The sequence below is a fragment of the Propithecus coquereli genome, unplaced genomic scaffold (genome assembly GCF_000956105.1).
Source record: "Propithecus coquereli isolate 6110/MARCELLA unplaced genomic scaffold, Pcoq_1.0 Scaffold242, whole genome shotgun sequence".
Taxonomy (NCBI): Eukaryota; Metazoa; Chordata; class Mammalia; order Primates; family Indriidae; genus Propithecus; species Propithecus coquereli.
The window spans coordinates 2,905,120-2,927,083 of NW_012147975.1; the positions used below are offsets into that span (position 1 = coordinate 2,905,120).

Consider the following 21,964-nt stretch of genomic DNA (forward strand, 5'->3'; position numbering starts at 1 on the left):
GAATGGGTTTGCAATATCAAGGAATAGAATCAAGACCAGCCACCTTCCACAGCCAGCCTCCCAGGGGCAGACGCAAAGGAGCCAATGTGGGTGTCATCTCAGTAAACTACCAAAGACTAGAATGGTATCCTCATAAAGACCCCTGGAGCTGATCCGAGCCACAGACATTCATCTTGGCTGGAGAGGAGGCATCCATCAGGGGGCAAGGTTTTACCACTAGCACTCACTTCAGTTCAGAGAACAGAGGGAAGAGCAAGGGTAATATGGACAAAGGGAAGTGTGAAGTGTGCTTAACAAGGCTGTCTGGCTGTGGTTATCCTTAACCCAGGAGATTTCAGAGGTGGAGGAGGAAGGGGCTACCGGCCTGCTCTACTCCAGGCAGGGCTAGCACATCAGTCTCATAGTCTGCAATCCCAGCAAGGCCTTAGCTCTCACGAACTCAGACTCTGCTCCTCCAGTCTTTCGTTCATCCTAGAGGCCAATTAGGGCCCTAAGAAAAACACTGTCTTCCCTAAACCTCAGTCTTCCTAAACCAATTAATAATAGCTAGTAACTCCCATTTACTGAGCACTTAACCATGTGTCAGACAGCATGTTAATTCCTTAAAAGTAATATTTCATTCAAATTGGTACCACAATCCTACAAAGTAGGGGAGAGAATCCTGAACCTCTCTCCCCCAGCACATCATTTGCTGCCAATTGCATGAGGATGCCACTGCCCCACCCCCTCCCACGAGAGGGAGCTAAGTATTCGGGAACCATAGCTCGAACAGATTATCTCCTCCCTCCTCTAAGACTTGGTCAGGACTAATCCCACTGCGCCTTGTATCTGTGTTTACTGCCTTAATCCCACTCTCCCACATCCTCGCCACGCACTCAGTCCCAACTACATGCACGTGCACGCACACACAGCTATCAGCTGGTGTTCTCACTGCATTCTTCACTGAGAAAGATGTTACCATCAAAAACTTCCTCGTCTCCCACCATCAGCTTTCTAAGCCAACCTGCGCCTAAACCTATGCTCTCTATTTTCCCTTCTATTGTAATGGATGACAGTGTCCCTGCTCCTATTAAACTTATGTTCCAGATACCACTTGCCTTTACAAAAACTTTAACTCCCATAATTATACCGCTCCCTCCTGCCTGCATCATCAATTTCTCCCTTCAGTTGGATGATTCCTGTCAGCATACCCACAATCCTTTGATGCCACAGTCTCTTCTAGTTATCATGCCATTTCCCTGCTCTCAGAGTAATATTTCATGAACACATTGTCTTCACTCACTATCCTCATCTTCCTGACTCCTATTTGTGTTGCCATCTTCTCTTTTTTTTTTTCACTCTGTTGCCCGGGCTAGAGTGAGTGCCGTGGCGTCAGCCTAGCTCACAGCAACCTCAAACTCCTGGACTCAAGCAATCCTCCTGCCTCAGCCTCCCCAGTAGCTGGGCCTACAGGCACGTGCCACCATGCCCGGATAATTTTTTCTATATATTTTTAGTTGTCCAGATAATTTCTTTCTGTTTTTTTTTTAGTAGAGACGGGGTCTCGCTCTTGCTCAGGCTGGCCTCGAACTCCTGAGCTCAAACAATCCGCCCGCCTTGGCCTCCCAGAGTGCTAGGATTACAGGCATGTGCCACCGCGCCCGGCTGCCATCTTCTCTAATCTAGATTCTGTCCTCACAACTCCATTCACGCTGTTCATCGAGATATCAGTAATTGATAACCAAATCCAACAGACCCTTCTCTAACTTCACGTTCCTCCCTGATACCCATGGATATCAGCAGCGTTTACGCGGTGCACCCTCCCTTCTTAAAACACTCTCATTTCCTGGCTTCTTGTTACCACGCACTCCAGGTTCCTCTCCTTCCTTACTCCTTCTGCAACTCCTGCTGGTTCCTCACCTCCTGCCGGTTCCTTACCTCCTGCCTGAACTATATATCCTGCAATGACTCCGAGTTCAGTTCTGGACAATCTTCTCTTCTCTTCTCCATCTCCACACCCTCCCTCAGTTATTTTTAAATATCTATATGCCAGTGATGCCTGAATTTACATTTTTGGCCCACACCTCTCTGCTGAGCACCAACCAGACTCTTGTACAACAACACAACTGATATATCTTGTATCTCAGATGTTAACAAGTACCCCAGACTTATTGAATCCAAAACATAGCTCTTAATTCTTCTCCCTATAAATCTGTCTCTCTCTCCCATTATTTTCAATAAACAGTACCTCCAAGCACCCAACTGCTCAAACCCCCAAATGAGGCTTTATCCTGAATATCCTCCACCTTCCTTCAACCCCTACATCTAAATCATAAGCAAGTCCTGTTGGCTCTACCCCCAAATTTATTCACTCTCCATTATGATACCCTAGACTAAGCCACCATTATGTCCTGCCTGATCTAATGAAATGACATCTTAATTATCTGTGCTTTCTCTGTCCACCTTCAATCTCTTCTCCAGACACACAACAACTAGAGTTATCTTCCTAAACTATACTACATTAAATCACTCTCCTGACTAAAATCCTTCAATGGCATTCCCTTACAATTAAAGGTGAATGAAGAACACTCAGCTTGTTCCTCGAGGCCAGGTGTGGTGGCTAACACCTTGTAATCCCACCACCTTGGGAGGCGAAGGCAGGAGGATTGCTCAAGGCCAGGAATTTGAGACCTCTCTGGGAAACATAGTGAGACCCCAATCTCTACAAAAAATTTTAAAAAATCAGCCAGGCATGGTGGTGTGCACCTGTAGTCCTAACTACTCTGGAGACTGAGGCAGGAGGATCACTTGAGCCCAGGAGTTTGAGGCTGTAGTGAGCTATGATGACACCACTGCACTCTAGCCCAGGCAAGAGAGCAAAACCTTGTCTCAAAAAAGAAGAAAGAAAAAAACAGAACAAAAAACCATGTTCCTCAAAACTCCCCACGATCTGGCCCCTATATACCTCTCCGATATCATCTCCTATCAGTCTTATTCTTTCTCCTCTTCTCTCAGCACCCTGATCATTTGCCTGTTTCTCAAACTTGACAAAGGTAGGGATATATTGTTGTTCCATCTGTCTGAAATGCTCTAACCCCTAAAAACCTATCAACTTAAACCTTTGCATGGCTAAATCCTCCTCATTCTTTAAGTCTCAGTCCAAATATCTTGATGAGGCCTTCCCAAACCATCCTACCTAAAGCAGCCTCACCCAGGGACTCATCACCTTGTTTATTTCTTCCCCAGCACTCATCACAACCTGTAATTATCTTACTTGAATGTTTATTTGCCTGGTTTTCTGTCTGCCAGCCTCCACAAGGCTGGCATTTGTCTGTTTTGTTTACTACTGTATCCCCAATGCCTGGCATATGGGCACTCAATAGGTCTTTATTGAAATAAGTAAATAGAGCAAGTAAATGGCCCCATCCTTGGCCTAACCCCTGAACCACTATACCAGATCTGACGTTGGTAAATGCTCAACCCAAAATGATACAACTTAAATGAAGTTTGTCTCTCAGCCCTCCAAACATAGGAGAAAGATTCAAAGAAGCTGGTTATTCCAGGGCAAAAAGAGAGCTGTACTATGGAGATAGTGACAGGGATATGGACTAAAACCAGTGGAGATGGCAATGTCTAAAGCATAAACAGGAAATGGAAAACCCATTGCTAGGAGCCAAATATGCATTAAAGTCAGGCAGTGCTAAGAGAATCTTCTGAGACAAGCTAGAGTCAGCGTCTTTTGCCCAGGCCTTAGAGCTCACAGGCATTTTAGCTGTAGGCTGCAGTGTGGCCAGTGACACAGCCAGTAGGACTAGTGGAGAGGCTGCCATGGATTAGGCTTAATGGATACCCCTACCTCTCTCCAGGCCACGTGTTCTTAACTCTGTAGAATCACTAACGTCTTTAACAATCTGACAGGAAGCTGTGGATTTTGTCCTCCAAAACAGAATAAGCACGTAAGCAAAACATTGTAACAATTTCAGGGAATTAAGCCTGCCCTTAGGCCTCTGTTCCCATTACAGTGCTAAGGAGCCAGGAAGACACCACGGAGGGAAACTGGAGGAGCTCCATCTCAGGAGGAGGAAGTCCACCAAAGGCAGCCAGAGACTCTGAGCTCACAGTGGTGAATGTCCCCATCACCTTGTCAATGCCTCTGGGCTTCTGGTCAGATAGGTTTGCTACTGGCCATAAACAGAGAAAGAAGAGGAAATATCCAACATATCCTGGAAGCCATTACAGGGCAGAGCCCTCAAGAACACTCCAAAGGAGAAAAGTAAACAGGCAACAGTGGGGACAAATATTTCTTCCTTGTGGTGCATCTCTACAGACCACATGGATCGCTCTGCTCTCTGTTCTCAAAAGATACGAGCAACAGACAAAGCAGTAAGTGCTCCTACTGATGATCTATAGTCAGGCAGTAAAGAAGTGACTTTCCATGGTATAAAAACCAACAAATAAAGAAACTCCACATTAATTGAGTTCCTAACTCGATATTCTTAAGCCAAGAAAAAAAAAAAAAAAACCAGATGTTTTCCTTAGAAAATAAGACTTAGATTAGAAGTGAGAAAAGACTTCCTGAAAGTGCTTTGAGACACTGAAGTACATGTGTGTGTGCTGGGGATGGAGGAATGCTGGCAGGGGCTGCAAAAATGACATCTGATTATTTCTTAGATGGTTGTGAGAAAAGAGTAAATCATAGGACCTGGGCTATTCCAGGTATAGGCCTATCTGGAGAGATAGGGGCAGATGAAAGATCCTTCCCAATCTGGGGTGACTGTAATGGAGAAATGACTCTCTCCATAAAAAGTAGAATTTTCCAACAGTTAAAACTGCCCACATCTTTGTGGGGTCGTGTGTGCCACCTGACAAAAGTGCACACAGACCAGCTGAAATATTGTTTGTCAGGTATGTCAAGGAAAAGACTAAGGTAAGAATTGGGTCTCTAAGGTCCCTTTCTGACTCGTATATAACTGCAAAATATTGTTAAAATAATAAAAAATCCAAGCACTGAGTAACACTAACCCCACTCATTAATCCATGATTAATTCCCAATACATACATGTTGTAGAACAGGGTCAGCAAACTATCTGTAATGACCAGATTATATTTTAGGCTTTGTGAGCATTATGGTATCTGTCCCAACTAATCAATTCTGTCATTGTAGCAAGAAAGCAGCCATAGACAATATGTAAACAAATGAGCATGGCTATGTTCCAATAAAACTTTATGGACATTGAAATCTGAATTTCACATGAATTTCCATGAGTCATGAAGTATTATTCTTCTTTTGATTTTTTCCCCAACCATTAAAAAATATAAAAAAACCAATTCAGCTTTCAGGCCATACCAAAACAGGCAGCAGTCCCAATATGGCCCACAGGCTATAATTTGCTGGTCCCTGTGTTAGAAACTTCAAGGCTGGTATTTTATACTGAGCTTTCAAACTGCACAGTTCCAGCAACCCTATGTCTCAACCTCCTTTCCCCTCATTCTGGAAATACCAACCACAGAAAACTTGTTAATTCAAGACAACAAACAGATAAATAGAGACTGTGAATTCTCTAAAATCAAATAATCTAAACTGGTTATTAAAAAATAAACCTCTAACCATTGGAGAACTGCAGTAGCTTCTCCTTTTATACATAAGAAAGCCTATTTTAATACTGACTAACAAGAGGAAAAGTTAGTCTGAATTAAAGACTTTAAAATGCAATTTTATTGTTCACCAAGGAAGTATTACTGCAAAGCAGAAGACCTAACAGGCCTGTTTTAATGAATAGATGACTCATCTGTAATCAGCACATTAATTGTTGAGATTCAAATGGGTGCTCTTAAAGTACTGGGAAAAATAGCTTCGTTTTTAAAGCAGGTTAAGCATTCCCCCTACAACCTTTTTTAAAGTATCAATTTGCTTTGCAAACTGTTTCTTTCCAAAGATTGTAGAAGTAAACTTCCATAAAACCCTGACAGATTTATCACAAATTCTATGCTATTAAATTTCAAATTTTGAAAAAAGCCACATGAATTTGGGTAACACTTTCAATATTACAAAATCAATGTCATCACTTAGCTTCCCAGTCGCTAGGGTTGACACTGTACCTTTTGCCTTTTTTCGACCCCCTCAAATTATTTCGGAACTTGTCCTCATACTGGAGTTTCACCTCTCTTGCCCCAGTCTGAAGATTCACCCGCACGTGGGATCCTGCAGGGACAGCCTGACCTGAAAGCCAAGAAGAGAAAAGGCTCATGAGGTATAGCGTCCTTGGAGGGACACTGGGATGGAATGGCTAACAAGCCAACAGTTTATTCATTCATGAAGACCAGACTGCTGTGCTCAGTTACGGCCTCAATCCGCCTGTCTCTCTCCTTTAAACACACATACACCACTCACATACATTCCTTTTGCTTATCTACAAGGAAACCTGTAAGGGAATGAGGCAAGGTGAGTGAGAGGATACACACTTGAATCTAGAGACCAACACCCCCTGATTAGAATCTGCATGGTTAAGCTATTCTGTTTTCTCTAAATTGAGCTAATAAGCTTTCTTGCTATGCGCAGCAGGCGAATGGTAGATACTCACTCACTCACTGGTCAGGACATAGTTACATTACTGTCTGCTCCATGACGTCCTCCCGACAGTCCCACAGAACCGCAGACAGCCTGCCGTCCCAGCGAGCTCACACCACACCACACCACACCACATTCATCTGTTTGATGGGGCTCCTTCTATGAGGCTCTCTCCGCCCTGAGTGTAAGGAACTGTATCTCCCCCTTTTTGATCTCCCCACCCTTTAGGCCAGAGCTTGACACATAAAATTAAGCCACAGCTTGGCACATAAAATTTGCGGCACTTAACATTATCAGAAGGAAAAAGGAAGGGACTGGAAGACAGGAGGACAGAGCAAGCCAAGGAGGCAGGGAGTGGAGCCAAGAGAAACTGAAAACTTAACACCCACCTATCTCAGAGGAGCTGATCCACAGCTAAGAAAACAAACAAGTGTTGTGAATGGATGGGCTATTCACAGCATTGCATAAAATTACTCAAGGAGAGTTTAAAAGCAACTGTGCAAGATCACATACTAAAAATGGAATGCTACACCCATTCATTCATTCATGGCACTGATATTTACTGAGCAACTACTATACACCAGGCCACTGGGATAGCTTCTAGGAATATAAAGATGAATGTTAATAGCTGCAGGGATAGAGAATTTTAGGGAAAGGATTTCTCAGGAGACTGGAAATTTGAAGCAAAGATGGTGCTTCTGACACCTGCACTTGGACTCTGTTTTCTCCTGCCAGAGGATAGCATTGCCTTGGCTAGCGCTAAGTTTGATTCAAGGAGCAAAAATTATAACAATGTGAAAAAATTTCTTCCAGGAAAGCCCACAGCACATGTTCTCTGAGAATGACCAGGTAAGCCCTGACTATAAAAGGGTAATGATACAGCAAGAATTCAACAATTTTCTCAATTCTGGCATGACCATAGTGAACTCTGAGTTCTACCAGCCACTCTACCTCCAACCAAGGAGCCATGGATACAGCACACCAAGATATGCTGCTTCTGTTCCTGCCACCCTCCTTCAGTGGGAGTTTCTGTATCTTTGGCTAAAAAAAAAAAAAAGGGAAAAAAGGATTTAAGTGTATGTACAGATTTAAGTGTATGTGCATAATGATCTCCCTCTAACTCTAACCAAAATGCTTTAAGGACAAAAAATACCTTCAGAGTAGAGTGGGGAAACCCTTCTCTGGGAGGCTTCCTGATAAAGGTAAGTTGGGGGTCAAATGAGGCAAAAAGTGAGACCCAGAATAGGAAAAGAGGCAATACCAAGTGGAGGGAGCCCTACATGGAAAGGTGCCAACACAGAAACTGACAGGCCACAGCAGTCAAGAAGTAGACCAGGTTGGCAGAACTGGAAAGGGAGATGGGGTTGCTGGCTTGGTGCACCACCAGGAAGCCTGGGTTTATTTTCTTAGGATAGGAAAATAAGACTAATGCCTGAGGAAGATGGCTCTGGGAGGAGATGAGGCCAAATACTGACAAGAATAACAAAGAACTGGCAACTTCTATCCTATCCCTATGACTATGGGGCAAGAAGTAACTTCTTCAGTATTAATCTCACCCCGAACATGTGAAGGGGAAAGGATGCCTCCCCTGGAGAGATCTCGAACTGGCAAAACAACATAGTCCACTCCTGGCTGAATGCCGAATCGATCATCCTTGGTATTCCCCTCTCCTCTGCCACCCCCATCCCGATCTATCTCCAAAATCTGTTGATTCTTCCTGATGTCTCCACCCTCCCACCACCACTTTTGTCCAAACCATCACTGTCTCCCGTCTGGACCCTACCACAGCCTACCAGCTGGCCTCCTGTATCTACTTCTACCTCCCAATCCAACTGTTCTTTACAATGAATGATTTTTATTTTTTCAAAATACAAATCTATGGCATTCCCCTGTTTCACACCTTTTCATGGCTTCCTAGTCTTCTTAGGATAAAGATGAAATCCTCACCCTGGACAATAGGGCCTACAGTATTGGCCCCTGCGTGCCTCTTCAGCCTTGCCCAACCCCCATTTCCCCCACTCTAGGCCACTAGCCTTTCTCCATTCCATGAAAGAACTATGCTCCCTCCTACCAGGGGCCACTTCGCCTGAATGCTCTTTCCAACCCCAGCCTTCATCTCCTCATCCTTCCAATCCCCACTAAGGGCCACTTCTGAGAGGCATCCTCTATTTCCACAGACTAGATCTGTCTGCCCCCAAAGGCACCATGAACCCTCTCTTTATAGCACTTACCACAATCGGTAGTTACATTTTAGGTTTTTTTTATTTATCTGGTTAGTGTAACTGGTCATCATTTTATCCTCAGGAACTATCACATGGCCTAGCATACAGTGAACTCTCAATGTTCAGTGAACTCTCAATTCTTCAGTGAAAAATTTAAAATGAAAGAGAGGAAATCCCAGCTGATCTATAGGTATGTTAGAAAGGCCAATAAGGATTTTCACCAGGGCAGGTAGACTCATAACAACTAGTCATGTTAACAGTTATTTTAAGTAATAATGATACTAATACTAGTAGTAATGATAGTACCATAAATTTTCAGACTTTTGATCAAAGTTATAAATGGAAAAGAAAAAAGCACTTGAGTTTATAAGCTTCAGATATAACAGGTTAAGCCATGCCAAGCTAGCCAAAGAAGAGACTAAGATCTTATGTGAATCAATTTATTTTACTTGAGGAAAAATCCGAAAATTACTCACTTCACATAAGGCACCACAGGGGACAAGAGTAACCACAATAGCATTCACTCAAAATACAGGTTACACTCATTTAAAATAAACAAAAACATTCATGGCAGCAGCAGTGGCAAAAGCAACAAAAAATACAATATTTCAAATGTTTCTACCCCACTGGGGAAAAGGCCAGGCCAAGTCAGAAAGAGAGAGAGTGTGATCTGAGCTGCATCCTTCTAGGGCCCCTGTGAAGGAAGACAATGTACCAGAACACTGGGGAAGAGCAAATCAGAGCAAAGAGAAGTCATGAGAGATATAAGGTAAAGAGCGAGGGATTCGGGGTACACGGCAAGGGGACAGGCAGAAAACAATACTGGGATCCAGAAAGGCGAGCAGGCCTGCAAAGCCCACAATGTCTGTAGGTTTGGCTCCTTGGGAGCAGATTCCAAAGCTGAGTATCCCAGCCTGAGGAAACCCCGTCCTTATTAAGTAAGGCTTGAGTTTTGACTTCCACCCGGACTATCGCTGACTTCAATCACAAGCCAGGACCCATTTATCAACTCTTGCTTTTCCCAGGGGACAGAAATCTGTGGTAGATTGCAACAGTGTCACCAATTTTCTTCTTCCCTGCCTGTCACCCTTTGCCATATGACCCTATATTTCCTCCTACTAGCAGCAGAGTGTACTTTCCTGCACCTTGAATTTGGACTTAGCTTGTACATGCTTTGGCCAGTGGGATGCTAGCAAATGTGCCATAAACAAATGTTTGAAATGTGCTTGCATGGTTGGCTTTGTCTCTTGGTATTCTGCCATCATCATGACAAGAACATGCCACTCACTCTAGCCTTCTGGTCCAAGAAGGATGGAGTAGGCCTGGACCCAAACTGTAGACTGGAGCTAAGCCCTGCTGAGCCCAGCCATGATCTGCCAAGTCTAGCTGATCTGCAGACATGTAAGCAAGAATAAATAACTGGATTTCTTTTTAAATTTCTCACTCTGAACTACCTTTAAACTTACACAAAATTTGCAAAAGTTGTACAGAGAGTTTCCATATATCCTTCACACAGACTATCCCAATGTTAATATCTTAAATAACCATAGTACAATTATCAGAACTGGGAAATTAACAACACCAGCAACCAAACTAAAGCTCTTTTACAAACCTTACCAGTGTTTCCACTAATGTCCTTTTTTGTTTCTGGATCCCACATGGGCTTTTCTCCCTAGGTTCCTGTAGTTTGCAATAGTTCCTAAGCCTTTCCTTTTATCACCCTGACACCCCTGAGGAACACTAATCAGTTACTCAGGACTGTCTGGTATCTTCTCATGATCAACCCGAGGTCTCACATCTCTGGCAGAAGCATCACAGAAACGATGCCATGTCCTTTTCAGTGTATCGTATCACAGAGTTCATGATGTCAATATCTTTTATTACTAGTGATACTATCCTTGATCAACAAATAAAGGTAATCTCTACTGAGCTTTTCCACTGTAGTAAACAAAAATCATGGGAAACTTTTTTCCACAGTTTGGCAGTTTCTCAAAGGTTAAATGTAGAGTATGAACCCCACAATTCCACACCTACGTGTATACCCACGAGAACTAAAAACATAGGTTCACACAAAACCTTTTACATGAATGTTCATAGCAGCATTATATAAAATAGTCAAAATGTCCATCGATTGATAAATGAATAAACAAAATGTTGTATATCCATACAATGGAGTGCTATTCAGCAATTAAAAGGAACAAGAAATACTGATACATCCTACAACATGGATGAACCTTGAGAACATTATGCTAAGAAGAGAAAGAAACAAAAAAGCCATATATCATGTGATTCCTTTTATATGAAATGTTCAGAATAGGTGAATCCACAGAAAGTAGATCAGTGGTCATTAGGGACCAAGGGAAGGGAGGAATGGGGATTGACCACTAATGGGTATGGGATATTTTTTGGAGTGATGAAAATGTTCAGGAGTTAGATAGTAGTGGTAGTTATACAACATTGTGGTTATGCTAAAAACAACAACAACAACAAAAAAACCCCACAGAATTACTAAAAACAAAAATCCACGGGGGAAAAACACTTTCAGATTATACAAATCCCCTTTCTCCTCAAACTTTTGCATGTGATTATGAGAATCTGCCTGCAACAATTACCACTATGATGATTGTCTAATGATGATTTTCTACTTTTCTCCTTCCTTGCACATTTATTAATTGTGATTTCACTGCAAAAGAAAACTCTCTCTCCTCCATCTAATTATTTATTTATATTAGTATGAACTTACGGATATTTCATTCTATGGGTCCAACACTATTATTATTTATTTTTGTTCAAATTGTTTCAGCAATAGCAATTAGGAGCTCCTTTAGGGTGGCTCGTATGTCCCTTTGACAAATCCCTCCTCCCCACCATCATTTTCTTTTTTAAAGTATTTCCTTTCTTTCTGGTTCCATAAGATATTCTGGGCCCATTTTGTATTTTCCTTTCCCTTCCCCTGGAATCAGCCACTTCTCAAGAGCCCTAGTGAGAACAACATTTACGAACCAAGATCTGGGTGCTAGAAGTGTTCGTTATTACTAGGGTGCCAGTGCTTCTAGGCCCTCGCAGTAGACAGAGCTAGAAATGTATGCATGCATATGTACACACACATCTATATTTCTGTATTTATCTGCATATATATTTTAAATGACAAGTTTATACTGATACTTCAGATTCTAATACCACAGGTTCATTGTCTTCTCACTTTACTTATTTGTAACTTCCTTCTCTAACAGTGAGAAACCTGGCTCCTAGTAGCTACAATATATTCACTTATTGTTCGATTCTAGTATACAAATAGTTTCAAAATTGCTAACCCATATCCCTTTGTGAAACACATTTACCAAATTAGATTACAACATGTAGGTCTTTTGCCATTAGCTTTACAGTATCTAGTGAAAATACTGTTTCACAAAGTTACTTAGGTTATTAATAGTTCTTTTTTTCCCCACTCCCTTCAGTAGAGTTATGTTATTAATTAGTAATGCTTGGTTCATTTGCTAGTATTTATATTCCATTTTGTGGCTACTATCCTGCCACATGCTGGTTGGCTTAACTGTTTATTTGGGGGGCATATGAAGGGTATGTGAACTATTACTATGGTTCTAAGAGTCAGAGCTATACAAAAAGAACAGTATTCTGTTCTTCTGTATACTTTTTGAAAAATATATAATTACTGTTGTTTTAAGGACCAACCTTCGAGGTGTTTTGTTTATTGTGGCAATTCATTCCAGTGGTCCTGACACAAGGAATTAAAAGCATCCAATATAAGAGTTCTTTTTTCCGAAATTATATAGTTTCTACCTTTTTAGTATTAAAATGTCCTTTTCTAAAATGAGATGCTGATGATAGACAGTAATGTATTGTTTCTATGTTATAGCCCTCAACTTAGCAAAGTAAGAAGTTGGCCTTGGTCCCCCAAATTTTCTTTTAAAGTTTTTCTGGTCCATGAAACAGCATAGTCTAGAAACCACCTCTCTATTCTACCAACCTCCCCTAGGACATTTGAGAATTATTCCCACTATACACTTTTAAATGAGTGAATCAGATGGTATATGAATTATATCTCAATAAAGTTATTTTAAAAATTTATTCCTTCAGATAAAGCAGTACTATCCCTTTCGAATCCATGAACAGCAATTAGTCTATCAGATGCAGTTCAATTTGACAATAAGTATCTCCAGGGGCCAGGATGGAAAGCTAAGCTCAGAGCCTAGACACAGCCCCAGGAGTGCAGTGCTGAGAATGTCAGGAAAGGGAAAATGGGCCCAGGAAGCCTGAGGCCATGGAAGCTCCTGAGCAAGAGAACCCCTGGCAGAGGGGCAGGTAAGAAACAGTGATCCGAGAGGTAGGAACCAACTCGAATGCCCATAGGAGGTAGGCAGGTAAGACAGAGGAGTGAAGAGGGTCATCTGTAAGAAAACATGGAATGGTGAGGACTGTGAAAAATGCCCCTTCTAAAAGTATTCAAATTTAAATATATAAAAGCCAAACAAAACATATGACCAATTTGTGACTACTGGAAAAGGTACTCTTACCTATTAACAAATTTTGCCTGACTCAGTCTTTGTCCCAATCCATCCCGGTGCCCAGCGCTTAGAAACTTGTCCCTCCTGGATTCATAGTGACAGGGTCCTCCTCAGGTAGTGACCATAGTGAGGCTGTTGTATAGCCTGGCTGCCCCGCTGTAATGAAGACAGGGCCAGCTGAGATGAACGCACAGTGCTCTTGCGTCTACCTTGGCATCAGACGCTTCAGTAGTTGTGTGACTTCAGCAGGGGTGAGAGGTATGGGGTGTCCTCTGTGGGCTCCTGTCCAGAAACTTTCCACTCCAGGGACTTCCAGTCATACTCAGACACAAGAACAGAAAGCCACAGGCTGCCCCAGCTGGCCATGCCACCATAAGCCCTGGAACTCTGCTACACACTCAGCTGTATTTGATGACTAGCTGAATTTAGCCAAATTTCTTTATCTTTCTGAATCTTCATGCCCTTATGTGTCAAATGAAAAGAATTTATCATGTCTGCTTTTTCCCTAATGTGCTACACTGTTGTCAAGAACAAATGAGAAAAGAACTGTGTCCATGCTCTGAAGAAGTAAAAAGTGCATCAGGAAAAACAGCCCCAAAAACAGCCCCAAAAAAGTAAATGTCAACCCAGATGAAGCAAAGACATTTCACTTGTCAAGTGTTGTAGGTATGTGTTAAGAGTAAAAACTCCCTATTATGCTGAGTTTCTGAAGGGCAGGAAGCAATTACTTGTGCCCACAGCTCAGGCTCAGCCCCAGGCACACAGTAGGCCTCCAGAAAGGTCAGCTTGAATGCCAGCTCCCCCTTCCCCAGACTAAAAGGAACAGAAAGACTATGGAACAGGAAGCAATGCCACTCACCTCACTGGGGTCTCCAAGCTCCTAACTAGGGCTGGGCAGAGCTGAGATTTTACAGGCCTGGTTGCCATGACTACCACAGCCCTATCCTCCTGCTTCTTTATTCAAAACCCCCAAACAAGTCCTGGCAAGATCCCTGCTTCACACAAACGAGCATCTATCCTGTCTCCAAGGCAGGACTTGAACAGAACCAGTAACAAAAAATGTGCACAAACCTCTCTAGGGAGCTCAACCCTGAACCAATACTTATTTTTATTATTTTTTTAAGGGAATCGCAAACAGAGACCTTCTTCTTGAACAGCAAAACCTGTAAGGAGTCATTCTCCATTGTAGTTACATTTATGCATTTTTAAAAGGACTAAACAATGACAAACGTAGAAAAACAAATATTCTCCAAACTGATTTTTCACTCTGAGTCACAGAAGAGGTCTAGCATAGCTTCCAAGCAAGGGCAGAAATCCTTAACCTGCATTAAAGCCCGCTGGAACAAAAGACTCCATAGTTTCCCTCAGGGAACAGCTGCCCTAACAGCTGTCTCCATCACCCCAGACTACCCTCCAAAATCTCATCCGCTGCACCCTAACTGCTGTCTCCTTTCCAGTCCTCAAGGAGGACAGATAATAGCTGGTCACCAAACCTCCATACACAGTATTCACAGGAGCAATGCTCTCCAAGGACAAGGACTATCAGTGCTACTTGGAAGACTGCCTGTTATAGTGGGAAAGGTACCTTGAACAGTCATCAAGACAAGGGCTCAAAGTAACCACATCTAGAACATGGTGAGCCTTTCAGAAGGGGCATTTTTCACAGCCCCCACCATTGCACTAGTGGCTGGTCAATGAGCACTCACTGAGGATTGGGCAAGAGCCTGCTCTTTTCCAGGCATTCCTTCTACCCCAGAGAAGGATACCACCATGAATAAGACTAGTCCTCGCCACTGAGGACTAGGCAGTAAATGGGGCCGGGGGTAAGGACACTCAGAAATCTGAGTCCAGAGAATGGCTTTCGGGCAAGCAATGAGTAACTCCGCGTGAAGCACTTGGAGCTCAGTTTATAAAACAGGGAGACAAGCAGCAGGGAGGCCAGTTTGGCAGGCTGTTATAATTGTCCTCATCAGACATAATAAAGTCTGAATCAGAGGAATGGGTAGGGAATGGGAAGACTGAGATAGCAGCAAAGGACGATGGTATTTTGGCCAGAAAAACTAGGAATCCTGTGGACCCCCTTCCCCACAAAAGCATCAGACCTTTAAACAAGCACAGTGAGTAACATCTTCCACCAGCCTAGGGGACTTACCACAGCTGCAAAATTTAATAAATCCAGGGGTGAAGTAAAGGAGACCAGGGGAGAACGAGGCAGAGGGGATACTTTCATGCAGAGACCCATGATGGGCCTCCCGTGCTGATTTCCTAGCCAGCTCGCTGCCTCTGCTCCCCTTCCTCCTCTGCCCTCAGTATGTCCCATGTTCCTTTTAATCTTAGAAAAAGGCCCAGTAAGTGAGACTAACAGGTATAGCACAGCCCCTTAATCATAGCATTTCGGCTTTTACATCCATGTTGAGAATCTGGTTTTTAATGACCCTGTTGACTACTACTCTCCTTATCTACCCCTGCTCCCTCACCCCTACAAAACCTTGAACATAGTCAGAACACTCAATTTTCAACTGTGTGTATGTGTATGTATGTGTTGGGGATGAGGAAACTAGAAAACACTCATGAAAATTAGAAGAGAAAGGGAATCACCAAAAGGCCACAAACGTCAGGCCGTTGGAAGTAAACCACAGCACGGCTACAGCTCTTCTAGCTCTCTGAATCCACTTAGAAATTATTGAGTCAAATAAAAATGCATTTTAAAAAATTATCACGGTAATTGAAGTTAACCCTGAGATACCAAAATGAGCTTCACTTCATAATAAAGAGTGGGGAAATCGACAAATTGGGAGTGAAAAAGTTAAATGTGGCTGTTTCCCAGAGGTCAGGGGCGTTAGCTCCACTACTGCTCATTTTCTGGAAAAGACTCTAGAGGATTCCAGAGTGTCTGCATTTCCCACACAGGCACAATTTCATTAGTAGCTCATTAGCAGGAGTGGTGCGACCATTTCTGACTCTTGTTTCTCATAATATTTATTGGTTAATTGACACTTTGAACACAGGTTGACTGAGAACCAAATGCAAGTGCTAAAACTGCTCATTAGTCAAATTTAAAACACAAAGATTGTATTCTAAACATACCCTTTGTTCTAATTTATTTTCCTCAAACAGAAGTCAAAATTTAATAAGAGGGTTAAAAAAGCAAAGTGCCTAGATATTGTACTTTAATTTTTAATCCCTTTTACCCCCTACCCTGTCAGTCTCCAGGGATCCCAAAATCACGATTGGCTCTATTTGTTCTCTTTTATAGCACCTGTTACCTCCATGACCAAACGTGGTTCTATGAATTATTTCAAACCAGTATCAGCTACTCCTGACCTCTATCTACCATTTCCCCAGTGCCTGCCACATCAGCCCCTCAGCTTGAATATGCTCCCAGCAACCGAAACAGAAGAAATCCATAGGGATGACTGAAACAAAATTCTTAGGGTAGAATTTCTTTCCCAACAAGCTCTAAAGGATGGGACTGTGCAATCTCTCTTTTTTTGGGAAGGGTGAGTTGCAAGGCGGACAAAATGCAAATGAGAATGGGAAAAGAGGCAGATGGAACAATAGGTACAGTGTAGAGAAGGTAGTCATGGAAACAACTGGTCCCAAGTCCTCCCTGCCCCCCATTGTGGAAGAGTCCCCCTTAAATATAGGCAACAAGGTTAGTCACCTGAGCCTTCTTTCAACTATCGAAGTACAATAACAATCCCAATTTTCTGCCTCTTAGCTTAAACTTTTGGATCATCAATATCAACACCTACTAAGCAGTACTTTCTTTACCTGCATTGCTAGTTTCACCATCTGGAGCTGCAGCCTTTAGCATTTGGAGAACCTGAGCTATTGTTCAGCCTGGTGGTGGAGGGCAGACTCAGGAAGACCTGGTTCCAGGTCCAATTTCACTACTTAATAGCTCTGAGACCTTGGGCAAATAAACTCTGTGACCCATCTGCAGAGTGGGCATCAGAGTACACACTTCATAGGGTTCATAGGATTCACTGTGGGGAGTAAGAGACATGAGATGCTTAGGGCTAACTCTAGAGAACTCTCAATAATGGTGTTTACCTGGCTCTTGCTTCTCTGTGACTTGTTCAGTTTCCCCAGCTCTGAGACAGGGACCAGTGCCATGACAGATGCTCAAACTGAGTGTTAACAGGCTCTTAATACATACCTGATTGAGTTCTGCAGAGAAGAGATGAGTACATGATTTTTGTAGAATTTTCATGTCAGACTGCCTTGTTAAGACTGCAAAAAATTCATTAACAACGAAGGCTGCAGGGCACCCAAATTGAGAAGGTAGCAATGAGCTGGTTAAACCAAGCCTGCACCACACTGAAAACAGTCATTACAGCCTTCCTGGGCTTGGGTCACCTACAGGCCACCAAACCCATTTAAGATGAGACAGTCTCTGCCCCACTCCCCAAGACAACAGAAAAGAAATCAAAGAGGCCATATCCAGTGGCATAAGTTAGGCAAACATGGGGAGGATTTAAATGAGAACAACTGTCAGCCAGCAACAAGGGAGAAGGGATTCAGGTTTCCTAATAAACTTAGTCCGATCACAAGCTTAAGCCAGCTTTGCAACCATGCACCAAAGAGCTTATAAAAGCAGCTTCCCTGCTCTGGCTTTCTGCTCCTCAGAGGGCCATGCTGGCAGGTGCCCACCCAAGCATGGGCAAGAAGGCCTTAATGTTCTGGGCCAATGAGCACAAGCTTGGTGCTCCAGCAAACCTGCTGTGCACACCTCCGACAAGCAGCCTGCTTCACACCTCCACCCCACCATCACATCACAGTTGCTGCCCCAGCTGTACCCCCCACCGCCACCCAGTATGTCCAATCCTGAGCACCTAATGTGAACTCTGTAACTGCTACTTGATCACATACACTCTCCCCAATATACACGCTCAAGTCCCCTGCATTTCCTAGGCAGTACGTGGAAGCTGTGGCCTTGGTGCTCCCTCCTGCTCATAGGCAGATTCAGTCCTTCCTGAATACTTCTGGTCTGGATCTCCTTTGACAGAAGTCATCTCCCAATAAGCCACTCCCATTTCAAATTTATAAAAGAAAGCAAATCCCTCAGAACTCCAGGACCTCAGCATCCTGAGCCAGCAAGAACACCAGGAGATCATGAGACCTACTCCTCACTGAAAAGAAAAATGTTCCCTCCTTGTGCTGATCCCCAAGGGCAGCTTTGTGGGCACACTCCTTCAAAACCTTCAGTAGTTCCTTGCTGCCCACCACAGTACCAATACTAGCCCTGCCGGTGGGGGCCTACCTAACCCAGTAAGATCCTTACTGATGTTCTCTGCCTCACCTCCCTTTCTCCACAGGTACCCCCATGCTTTTCTTAGTCCTTGATACTACCTTTGCACTTGCTTTTTGCCTATCAAATTTCAATCCATTTTTTAATGGCCTAGCTTGAACAATTCCATGCAGTTTTATACATTGTCTTCCTTTCAATCTCTAGTGTCTTACTTATTCTTCTCCAAAGGCACTTCCTGTATTCATCTTCTCTTAGTCATTTGGGTTCTTGTTACTCATTAAACAGACATTTACTGACCACCTACTATGTGCCAGGTTTTAGAGAAATCAAGGATGAGACATGGCCTCTCTACTCTTGAGGAGATCACTGGTCTAGTGAGGGAAACAAATCCATAAAAATTATGATACTTGCCAAATTTTCTCCAACAGGTTATATTCTCCTTGAAGTCAGAACATATTTATATTCCTCACATTGCTAAATAAAGCTTGGTACATAGTGAATGTCCGAATGACCACTGTGCATATATTCTTAAACAAAGATGAGTGAGCTTTAAGGGAAGAAAACAATTTCCCTGTACCCCCATAGTACTCTGAAATAAAATTTTTAAAAGAAAAAAACATTTCCTCTTTCTGAATTGTGGGGCAGAAGGATGTTTTGCTGCAAAGACTGTCTTTAAATTGGGATCAAGGGACATTTTCTTTTCTTTTTTCTTTTTTTTTGAGACAGAGTCTTGCTCTGTTGTCCGGGCTAGTATGCCATGGTGTCGGCCTAGCTCACAGCAACCTCAAACTCCTGGGCTCAAGTGATCCTACTGCCCCAGCCTCCCGAGTAGCTGGGATTATAGGCATGCGCCACCATGCCCGGCTAATTTTTTTTTTATATATATTTTTGGTTGGCCGATTAATTTTCTTTCTAATTTTAGTAGAGGCAGGGTCTCGCTCTTGCTCAGGCTGGTCTCAAACTCCTGAGCTCAAGCAATCCTCCCATCTCGGCCTCCCAGAGTGCTAAGATTACAGGCATGAGCCATTGCACCCAGCCAGTGGAGGGGGCAATTAAATTTATTAAATACAATTCATATTTTTAAGTGTATTTTAATTCCACGTATCACTCCTTAACCCACAAGGAAAATGAGAGAGGGGTACAAAGACTAAGAATTACAAAGACAAACAGAGCAAGAGATCGAAAGAGAATGGGAGAGACGTGTGATCGAGTTCTCAGCTGTTAGTAAACCATGCACATCAGACTGCATTGTGGACTTCAGAGTATTATCACCTCTCATCATAAGATTTTATAGATGAACTACTGGATATAGCTCTACAACTGCTCTTTATCCTTAAACTTTCAAGTGTCCCTGAGTTCATCCAGCAGGAGCAAGAAAGAGCTGCTGGTTAAGAAGGCAACAAGAACAGTATTACCAGAGATCAGCTGGTGAAGTCTATGAAATTATACGTGAAATTTTTAAGTATAAAATTACATTTTTCTAAGAAGGTCATAGTTTTCACCAGTTTCTTAAAGAAGACTGTAAATCACTCTCCAAACACATATATAAACACCCATACCTTGGAGAGCCTCTGGGCCACTACTGGCAAGGCCAGGCTGCTAATTTCACATAAAATGAGCAACAATTAAGTATTCTAATTCGAGAAAACTTCCCTAAAATAAAAAAACAATTAAAACTATGTGCTGAAACAGCACATTGCATACCTGAGAATACTGATCAGGAATGTCTAAAAGCAAGGCATAGTTTAATAAAATCACTGGATTTTGAAGGAAAGGAAAAGATCATTTAGGCATCTAAGCAAAAAACAGCATGTGACTTATAAAGAAAATTGGGTTGTCATCAGTGTTTTTTTACAGCAAAGCCTAATGACAGCAGAAGATGGAGTACTCAAAGAAAGAAAATGTGAGCCAAAGATTTTATATCCTTACCAAAGTGACTTTTGGGTATAAAGACCACAGACAAACTTAACATACAAAAACACACGGAATATCGTTTCAACGAGCTCTTCCTAAAGAATTTATTACAAAACACATTTGAGACAACCAAAACAACTAAGACTGCTGGTAAGCATTAAGTATACAGCTATTTGGAGAAAGACGACTAAACAAGGATTAAAAAGAAAAGTACATAATGGCTATAATGCTCTGACGATGTAGATACAATATAACTGTTTAAGAACACACAAAAAATGTCTTAAATTGTTTTCAGTAATCATATCAGGGGTGGTAGTACTGTCATTCTGAAGCTGTTTCGTGTACAACAGGAGACAGAGCAAATGAGTAATTATTAGATATTTCAATTGTATAATCCCGTGTCCAGTATCAGGACTCATAGTATGGAAGAAAAGAGACACAGATGTAATATCGAAGAGATCAAATAAAAACCCTAGGCTGGGCACAGTGGCTCACGCCTGTAATCCTAGCACTCTGAGAATCTGTGGCAGGAGGATTGCTTGAAGTCAGGAGTTTGAGGCCAGCCTGAGCAAGAGTGAGACCCCATCTCTATTAAAAATAGAAAAATTAGCCGGGCATCGTGGCGTGAGTCTGTAGTCCCAGCTACTTGGGAGGCTGAGGCAGGAGGATCGCTTGACCCCAGGAGTTTGAGGTTGCAGTGAGCTATGATGATGCCACTGCATTCTACCCATGGTGACAGAGCAAAACTGTCTCAAAAAAAAAAAAACCAAACAAACAGACTGGTAAATAAGGAAAAAGAACCAAATATTTATCCTGTTTTCCCTTTATAAACTTTACTACTGGGTAACAAAATAGTATCTGAGGGAAGTATCTCTTTATAAAAGTAATGTAGCTAAAAATAAAAAAGAAATGACAGATTTTAATATCATCTTGCAATCCCATAAAAACAGAGTCAATCCGATATTATGTACTTTCTAATGAAAGAGCCCCAAAGTACTACAGTTCTCCCAAAGGGATGGAATCTGTGTCTGATTGAGCCTCTGGATCCAGCTGACAACTTGTAAGAAATACAGAGGTCCAGGGAACATACTGAACTGTATCATTAGTATGAATTCAGCAAAATTTAGTCTAAGAAGTGGCCAGAGTTCTTTAATAGACAAATTATAAGGGAAAAGGGGGGGGGAGGTAGAGGGATAAACAAGTTGCTTGCAGATTCAAAGAGACTTAAAGGATATAACAATTTTCTTAAATGGGCAACAACAGAGTGCAGAGTTGAGTGATAAATTATTTTAAAATGCAAAGAAGCAAGTAGTGTAATAATTAGGAGAGTGGTTACATTTGGCGGGAAGAAGATATTACAGTTGGGTGAGGCTTCTGAGGTGCCTGGCAAAGTTCTATTTCTTGACTTGGGTGTGACTTCAGAAGTGTTCACCTTGCAATAACTCATCAAGCTACATATTTTTGTGTAATTTTCTATATTTGTGTTTAATTTTATAATAAA

General features: G+C 42.3%; 1 protein-coding gene across 2 annotated transcripts in view; it reads right to left on the reverse strand.

The window, feature by feature from the left end:
- Nucleotides 1-21,964, reverse strand: part of SIL1 (SIL1 nucleotide exchange factor) — a 239,962-nt gene that overhangs the window by 85,500 nt on the left and 132,498 nt on the right. For both annotated transcript variants that reach the window (XM_012646364.1, XM_012646365.1), the window contains exon 4: nucleotides 6,079-6,199. In XM_012646364.1, the coding sequence (XP_012501818.1) occupies nucleotides 6,079-6,199 (121 nt within the window). The remainder of the gene's footprint in view (nucleotides 1-6,078; nucleotides 6,200-21,964) is intronic.